This window comes from Hypanus sabinus, chromosome 13 (genome assembly GCF_030144855.1).
Source record: "Hypanus sabinus isolate sHypSab1 chromosome 13, sHypSab1.hap1, whole genome shotgun sequence".
NCBI lineage: Eukaryota > Metazoa > Chordata > Chondrichthyes > Myliobatiformes > Dasyatidae > Hypanus > Hypanus sabinus.
The window spans coordinates 107,237,460-107,246,809 of NC_082718.1; the positions used below are offsets into that span (position 1 = coordinate 107,237,460).

A 9,350-nucleotide genomic window follows, 5' to 3' on the forward strand; every position below is an offset into this window, starting at 1 on the left:
GAAGCTGTCTAAAACCCTTAAATAGGTTGTAGCCTCCAAGATTTGTGACCATTATCATTACTGCACAACTGTGCCTTTCCATTCACCATCTTGAACCCATGCACCTCAATAACTTTCCTCTGTTGCTTTCCACTCTCTCTGTCTTTTCAGACTGCTTGTCTGATCAAACCCAGACAGCCAGGGGAAGGATTTGCAAACTTTTCACAGACCAGATTGGATGTAGGATTGAACCTGGGTCATTCAATCTGCGAGACTCCATCTGCTTAATTCTCAACCGTAATTCCCATCTTTTCAATTCTTTGGTATAGATAAATGATCCCCAACCACCGGGCCACAAGGCATGTGCTACCGGGCCGCGAGGAAATGATATGATTTGGCAATATGAAACGATATGACTCAGCTGCACCTTCCCTCATTGTCTGTCACACCCACTGTTGAACTTGAATGCACGCGAGTTCATTACCCACGTGAAGTCATCAGTCGCCTAAACGCAGTGATACCCTCACGCCAGGAATCACTGGTTGGCCTCGGGTAATTGGCCGCTTTGTGCAGCCAGCGAGAAGTGCCGTTGCTACTGGTCTGGAGTATGGACAGATGGGCGCTAACTCTAAACCTGTTTAGCACACTGAATGTTCATGGGGAACCCGGTGCTAAAATATTTGCAGACGACCTAATTCGGGCTCAGGGTTTCGTAAGTAGCAGAGCAGTTACCTCGCTGCGATCTACTGAAAGTCATCCCTCAAGCCAAACTTTTGTCAGCTGATAGATCCTACCTACATACAAGGTGGGTGGGCGGGTGTGCGCCCTGTTGTACTCCTCTCTTGCAGGGACGTTGCTGCAAAGATTTTGGACAGGAGTAAAATGAACTCAGTTTCACAAGCCCACTTTGCTGACAATACTGACAGGAAAGCAAGTTATGCAGAAGGCATAAAAGACTGCACAAAGGGATATAAAAAGATCGAGTGAGGAGGCCAAAATCTGGAAGATGAGTATAATGTAATGTGGTCCATTTTGGTCAGAAGAATAGTACAGCAGAACATTGTTTAAGTACAGAGTAACTTAGGAATAGTGGTACTGAGTGTTCTTGGTGTATTTGTAATTAACCATATTAGCATAGCAGGTAGAACAAGTGTAAAGAAAGCAAACAGAAAGAGGCATCATAGGAGAACTTGTGCTGTACGCACACAGAGCATTCGTGACAATAGATTCGGAGTACTGGGTACAGTTCAGCACTCCTTATTTACGGAAGGATATATTTGTTTGGAGGCAGTTCAGAAGAGATTTACCAAGTTGATTCGCAGGATAAAATGGTTATTTTATTAGTGAAGACTAAGTAAATTGGATTATATAGTATCCTGAGCTTCAGGAGAATGAGATATAGTCACATTGAAAATCTGAAAGATTCTGAAGATGTACAGGTTAGAATCTAGAATCTTGGGGTAGAATCTAGAACTAGTAGTTTCAGAAATTGCCTTTTTAGGATGTAGACTGGGATGAACTTCTTTATGAGGATTATTTCTTTGGAATTCTTTACCCCAGGGCAATGGAGGCTGAGTCACTGAATGTATTCAAAGCAGAGGTGGATAGATGTTTGAAATGTAGGATAGTCAGAAGTTATAAGGAGCAGGCAGGAAAGTGGAGCCAAATTCAAGTTTAGGTTAATCACAAACTTACTGAGTAGCAGATCCGGCTTGAAGGATCTCAAGGTTTGTTCCTACTCCACTTTCTTAAATCCAGTGAATGACAGCTGGAGCACCAATTACTGAGAAGTATCTAGAGAGAGAGAGACTGGTTAATTGGTCATTGTGAATTGTCCGATGATTAGGTGAGGGTTAAATTAGTGTGTTGCTGGGCGGTGTGGCTTGAAGGGCCTGTTTCACGCTGTATCTTTAAACAAATAACTAATGGTAACTATAGGTGATGAGACTGATTATTGCACATCTTCCCATATCTAGCACAACCAAATCAAAACAGAATCAAAGCTTGAGCGGGTCAGTTGTTGCAAGAAAAGGAACTCAAATTCAGTTGAGGGCTCTGAACTTCATCCCTGAGCATGTTTTCAGTTGTACTGTTAGAATTAACCTGTTAATGACTAGTTGGAAAACTAAACCCTGCATGTTTAACTCATGTGATCTGTCTTGAACTAGGACAAGATTAGCTGGATGCCATATATGAGTGTAATTTCCATCTTTGCGTCCATCTTAAGCTTTGGAATTGGCCCAGGTAAGAAATTTGTAGTCTACAAAGAAAATCCCAGTTGTTGACAAAATGCAGCAGCTGTTGATATTAAAACTTAATATTTCATCATGAGTCCTTCAAAACTGCAAAATAAGTGATCTGTTCTTGTGGAGTTCAGATAAAAAAGATGAAGTTACTGAAGATATTTTGGTCAGAAATGTGGAAATGATTGGAGGGATGAATCAAGTGTAACCATTTTAATGGAGAAAACCAAGTTGCATTCACCAGTTTGCCCTGCTTGATGGGGGATCTGTTGGTGAGCACTTTGTGGAAGATGTATTCAATGCATAAGGCACCAATGTGACAACCAAAGTGGAGATGATTGGCTAGGCTGCCTATCAGTCAGGCTCAGTGATTGTGTATATAATTTGTATATACCTGTCCTTCACTCACTGTTTTCTGATTAAATTCCTCCACTCTTGTAGGGAAAAGTAGCTGTAGTTTCTGTTCCCCCGCCTTTTAAATAATCTTTTTCTGAATAAATATATTTGCTTTGAGAACATTTCTTTTGACCTCCAACTCATTGCCCAGTATAGAATTAATAATAGATGTATTCTACTCCCTTGCACTGATATTTTTCAGTCTCCCGATATAGAAGTGTCTAGACAGCTACAGATGACGTAGTTATTAACTCTATAGTTGGTGTTGCTAATGGTGTTTATACTTTCCTGCATGTGATAAGTAGAATCCGAATAATTGTCAGGTGTTACTGATGTCCCTATTTGTTTAGAGTAACTTTATTGTGATTGCTCTGCCCGTAGCAGGGGTAACTGGGATCATTCCGATGGAGATCTTTGACCAGACCGCAAGGCCTGCAGCATATATGATCAATGGACTCCTTTTTTGGATAAATTATATTATTATTGGGTTAACGTTCCCATTTATCGTTGTAAGTATCATGAATATTGACAATGTATAATATTGGAACAAATTAATCATTTTTATCTCTATAAATAGTCTATATTGTAAAAATGGAAAGTGATTAGAAATGACCAGGTATGGTGGCATGGGAATAGTTAACAGTTCAGGTCAATGAGAATTCATCAGGATGGGAAGTGGTAAGTTTTAAGATACTAGGAAAGAGAAGGAAGAAAAGGAAAGGATACAAAGTGGTGGGTAAGTGAGTTTAATGAAAGACGGGTGATAATCGGACGGGTGAAGAAGAAAAGGAGGGTGAAGTGCATGAGTAGATGTGAATCGTGCAATTATTATCTGCACTTATCAAACATTTGCAGATAACAAGTCTGTGAACTTTAGGACAAAATAAGAATCAAGTTCATTATCACTGACATACGTTGTGATATTCGTGGCAGGAGTACAATGCAAGACATAAAGCTCACTACAGTTTGAGTGCCACTTACCCACAATGCTCAGGGGTGGGAGAGTTTCTGAGTTTTTAATGTATAATGTGATAGCTTGTGATTGCCATCCTTTCCAACTCTGAATCTGTGTGCTACTGGCAAGCAGTCCTTGTCTTGCACTTGTTCATCACACATGCGTACTTAACAGTAAAAATTGTTCCATACAATTAATATAATGGAAATATATGTGAAATATATGTGTGCAGGGTAAGGAAAGCAACATCAGGAGAATTCCTGAATCAGCAGTTGAACAACAACAGGTTTTCAGTCTCCACCTAGGATGTCATGTTTTCATTAAAATGTTGTAGTGCATTATATTTGTATTTTTTTAGGTTTTATGTAAGGCATAAAAGCAATCAGCATTGTAGACTTGTTCTGGTGTTAGATTTTCATCAGCGAAACTCTTCAATGAATTTCTCAACTGCTTCATGATCAGCAGACTTTATATCATCTTTAAGAATTTAATGCTGTGCCTTTTCTTAAATTTCTGCAATCAGCCTGCTGAATTTTCACAATCATCTTCAATTTTCAGTTTGTCGTGATAGATCATTGCTTGTTTCTTGATCAGCGTACCGTTAAGAGGCATATGTTCACACTGACAAATCCACTCATGGTCGAGATCTTCATTGTTCACTTTATGCGTTTTTTTCCCCCAATTTCTCATTAACTTCTGTTCATTACATACGTGAGGTCACTTCTCTGAAATTTCTGTGGTGTGCAAAGACCGGCACATCGCCTAGGAACCTTCCCAGCACCCTGTGGGGATTTTCCATTTGTGATGTCTTGTCAGTGATCGGAAAAATTTCAGATTTTGGAGGCTTTTGAATTTTGGAATTTCAGATAAGGGGTGCTCAACCTGTGTGAAATACAAAGAAGGTAAAAATGGTTTAAAAGAGCAATAGCAAGGTAACATTCAGAAGTTCATAGATCATTCAGAAATTTAATGACAAAGGGGAAGAAGTTGTTCCTAAAATGTTTAGCATGAGTCTTCAGGCTCCTGTTTCTCTCCCAAATGGTAATAGGAAAAGAGAGCATGTCCTGGATGTGGTATGAATGTGAATATGAAAACATTGATATTTTTTTATAAAATAGTGTTAAGACAGAAGGAAAGCTGAGGCCAGAATAAGCTAAATCAACAGCTCCAATGGGGCTGATGCTTGAGGATATTAGAAAAGAAGTAGAGGTAGGTGTGTGAGATGAAGGGTGGCATCTCTGGAGTTTCTGGATGGAGGAGGTCCAGGAAGATGGAATAATGGTTCAGTGATGGCTATGTTATTCAAGGGGAGGTAAGAGGAATTGTTAAGAAGGGAAAATACGGGAGATTTTGCAGATACTAGAAATGGAATGTAGATCCTGATGAAGTGTCTCGGCCCAAAACATTGACTGCTTATTCCCCTTTGTAGATGTTGCTTGATCTGTTGAGTTCCTTAAGCACTTTTTGTGTGTTACTTTGTGTTAAAACAGACACGTATAGAACCTCTGCAAGGCAGGGTCAATTACCTAAACAGCAATGCCTTCTTGAGTGATGGTGATTGAGCAGCAGGGAAGCAAGCCCTTTGTAAACATTCATTTACACTGATCCCCTTTGATAGGGGTGTAAGAGCATCAAGCAATGGCCCCTGCTGAAGACAGAATAAGATCATCAGGGTTACAAAAACTCTTGTGGAGTTCTGCTAGATTTTTGTATTCAGTCCTTGTCTATTCAAAATAAAATGCATTCCTTCCCCACCACTCCCTCCGCTCTTTGGAAAACCTACTGTCTGAAGGGCAGAGGGGATTCAATCCTGATGCAAATTATATTATTGTTGCTGGGTGGTATGACGAAGAGGAATAGCATGACTCGCCGTCCTTGCTGGGAAATATATCACCGGCACTTCATTGCTGCTGTGTCTAAATGCTGGATTTCTCTCCCCTTCAGCAGAGGGACTGCAGTTATTCAAGAAAGCAGCTGACTGCCTTCTTCTCAAGAGCATTTAGAAATAGGCAATAACTTCTTGGAATGCCCAGATTCCAGAAGATTAAATAGTTTAAAAAGATCATTTCAGGGTGAGGCAAAAAGGGAAGAGAGTAGTAAATGATGAAGTTGCTTTGATCCTGTAATGAAGATCTGTTGTGCTGCACTCACCCTGTCTTTCTCTCTTTCAGGAGGGGCTGGGCAGTTTCTGCTATGTGCCATTCCTTTCCCTTAGCTGCTGCTTTGTTGTCTTTATTGGAGTCTTCCTGCCCGAAACAAAAGGAAAGACCTTTCTTGAAATTTCCAAGGAGTTTCGTAAGCAAAATTTCAGAGGGCTCAAGTAGACCAAGTGAAGATAAAGCAACAAAACTACGTTAAAGCCTGTCAAAACAAAAATAACCAAGGAATCCTTTCTTAAAATAAGGATTTAAACGTTCAGGACGAGAGAGAAGAAAATTCATCATCTGGAGGCTGGTGAATCTTAGCAAGTCTCTGCTAATGTGCTTCTGTGGAGGCTGATTTGGTGCATATGTTACTCAGGGCCACTTTGTGAGGTACCTCCTACTCCTAATAAAGTGGCCACTGAGTGTATGTTCTGCTGCTGTAGCCATGCTCTTCAAGGTTTGACAAGTTTTGTGTACTGAGATGCTCTTCTGCACTGTTGTAGTGCATGATTGTTGTCACCTTCCAGTCAGCTTGACCAAGCCTGGCCATTCTCCTCTCACCTCTTCCATTAACAAGGCGTTTTCACCCACAAAGCTGCTGCTCACTGGGTGTTTTTGTGTTTTCTTTCACACCATTCTCTGTAAACTCTCGAGCCTGTGTGTGAAAACCCCAGGAGATCAGCAGTTCCTGAGCTGCTCAAACCGCCAGGTCTGGCACCAACAAACATTCCACAATCAAAGCCACTCTGATCACGTTTCTTCCCTATGCTGATGTTCAGTCTGAACTTTATTGCCATGTCTCCATGCTTTAAGCACTGAGTTGCTGCTACATGATTGGCTGATTGGATGTTTATGTTAATGAGCAAATGTGCCTAATCCAGTGGCCACTGAGTGTACTTGTGGTGAAGGTTGATTGATTTTAGGGATTTAGAGTTAGCATGAGAAAATAGTACTGAGTGGACAGATTAGCCTTAATATTTAATAGTGAGGTGTCTCTGGGCTACTTCTGTTTCTGATGTCCAGTTAAATACTGGTGCATAATATTTGGTCAGGCGACATTTGTGAGTTAGAAAGAGAGAGGTTGCTTATGAACTGAAACATTAGCTCAGTTTTTTTTTAACCTAACCTGCTGAGTGTTTCCAGCAGGTTAGGTAGTTTCTTACTCTGCATTTAAACAATATTCTTCCATATGCTTTTTTTCTGCCATCATGCAGTGTGGGGTAGAGCAGCTGATCTTTGCTGTTAGTTTTCTCCGTCACTGGGCAGGGAACCTACAGCAGAAATAGTTGTTGATAATCCAGGTCACATGTTCAAGTATCTGCAGATTCATTCATTAAACTGATCAATAGAACCAACAATTTACTGAGCTCATGCTTATACCTTTATGAGAAATAATTTCCCCAACTTTAGGCAGCCCCTAGGTTTTGTATGTTTTTCCATTCCTGACAACTGTAAGCCAGTTTCTCTGTACCTGAGAAATACTCATTTCCCACTGCTGCCCATATCAAATCGCTCTACATATAATTTCTAAAATTCATTCATTTCATTGTATACTCACTCTCATAAGTAAACTAATTGAATATACATGTATCCAGTTATTCACAAGTACCACAGAACATTATTATGCTATCTAGATAAATGTTTTACAGATGTACACCACATTTCCACAGATCAGGCCATCCATAACCTGGGAGCCTCTGTAGCTTTCGAACTTAATGACAGGAAATGCTGGAAGTACTGATCTGGTTACAAGGTGAATCCAAAGTCATGAAGGACTTCTTGACAATGATGGATACTAATCAAGAACCTATCAACCTCTGCTTTAAACATACAAACAACCTAGTTCCACAACCATCTGTGGCAATGAATTCCACAGATTCACCACTCTCTGGCTAAACTTTTTCACCCAGAGAGTTGTGGATCTGTGGAATGCTCTGCCTCAGAAGGCAGTGGAGGCCAATTCTCTGGATGCTTTCAAGAAAGAGTTAGATTGAGCTCTTAAAGATAGAGACAAGGGATATGGGGAGAGGGCAGGAACGGGGTACTGATTGTGGATGATCAGCCATGATCACAGTGAATGGTGGTGCTAGCTCAAAGGGCCAAATGGCCTACTCCTGCACCTATTGTCTAAATAAATTCCTCCTCTCTGGTCTAAAGGAACATCCTTGTATTCTGAGGCTGTGCACTGTGGTTACAGTGTCTCCAGCTATTGGAAGTTCTCTCTCCGTGTCCACTCTATACTGGCCTTTCAATATTCAATAGGCTTCAATGAGATCACTCTACCTTCTAAACTCAGCAAATACAGTCCCATGAATCCACGACATGCTAGCTGGGAGCATCTGTAGTTGAATAGCTTGGAAACCACCGGCCACAGCTCAGCTCAATTCACATTGATCTGCGATTCTGATACTTCTGGGATGCTGGAAGAATCTGTATGACAGCAGGAAAACCAATTGCTTCACAACAATCAAATGTTGACATTGAAAACACTAATTCATTCTCTCCAAATGTACGGACATTTATATGGAGAACAGTACATGCACAGTTTAAAATACCAATAAAGCTGGATAATTATATATACATTTTAAATTATATAAGTTAAGCACACTCTAGTCTTCCTTGTGTTCTTTAAAGCATAGAAGCTGAATCATAAATTAGGAGACACAAGTGCGTGAGAAAGAATCTCTAGCAGTGCTGTACATATAGATAATCTGAATGAAAAGTGGCATTTAGTAAATAAGCCAATCTTAAATAAGCACTGAAACATGCTGGAATTGTGAAGCTGAAGATGTAATTTTTTGACTTTTGTCTCCTTCCTGATTTATACCAATTGCTATTAAGAGCCTACCACATGAATCAATATTCTCAATGCCTGCATCAATAAATTATTGAAGTGCCTGTTGAAGTAATTGTAACATTAAATTATTTAGAGTATAATTTCTGAAAGGTTGCATATAAAGCCAATCTTTGAACAATGAACATATCAACTGAACAGTGTAAAATTAAGGAATATTTGTTAAAGTTACATTCCCTTGTAACGATGCCCCGCATTGGTATTATAATACATCAGTTACAGTAAAGTTGGGTTTTCTTTCCAATGAGTTTAATTTGTGACTTATTTATCTTTTAATGGAAAAGCAGTTTGTTTAAAACAAACAAAGATTTCCAGTAAAGGGTTTTGGGTGTTTGAAACAAATGCTGACGAGATACATTGTGAAAGATTTGGAGTAAATCAGATCTTGTCAAACATTCCTGAATAGGACTGCCTCCTTTGCTACCAGCTGCACCCTTTGTATTTATTGCCTTTTTAGAAACTCCTGCCCCCAGGGGAGCAATATTGCCCACGCACCTTACTTGGGGAACAAGAGGTGCATGCCCAAAATTCATACAGACATACTTGATGCCATGGAAGTATCTTTTCACTCTGCTGCCAGCCATTTTATATGAATGGGGAGAAAGGAGGTTACAGTGTGAGCAAAGGGGGAAGACATGGGAGATAGGATGCAATCGATGGTAGAATGAAAGAGTCTGTGTGTACGTATGAAAGAGAGAGCAGAACTGATTCTGCCAGCTGTAAGAGAAGTTTTGAGTAGGGTTTTGCATAAATCACCAAACCAAATAAAGCAACTCTGC

At 40.1% G+C, this 9,350-nt stretch overlaps 1 protein-coding gene across 6 annotated transcripts in view; it reads left to right on the forward strand.

Annotated features, from left to right (window-relative positions):
• The window catches only part of LOC132404257 (solute carrier family 2, facilitated glucose transporter member 11-like), a 40,312-nt gene extending 31,497 nt beyond the window's left edge, over window positions 1–8,815 (forward strand). For 5 of the 6 annotated variants that reach the window (XM_059988381.1, XM_059988383.1, XM_059988382.1 and 2 more), the window contains 3 exons: window positions 2,148–2,223; window positions 3,000–3,127; window positions 5,745–8,815. In XM_059988381.1, coding sequence (XP_059844364.1) covers window positions 2,148–2,223; window positions 3,000–3,127; window positions 5,745–5,897 — 357 coding nt within the window. In that variant the 3' untranslated portion in view covers window positions 5,898–8,815. The remainder of the gene's footprint in view (window positions 1–2,147; window positions 2,224–2,999; window positions 3,128–5,744) is intronic. The other variant, XM_059988385.1, reaches the window with a different exon arrangement.
• The last annotated feature ends 535 nt before the right edge of the window (window positions 8,816–9,350 follow it).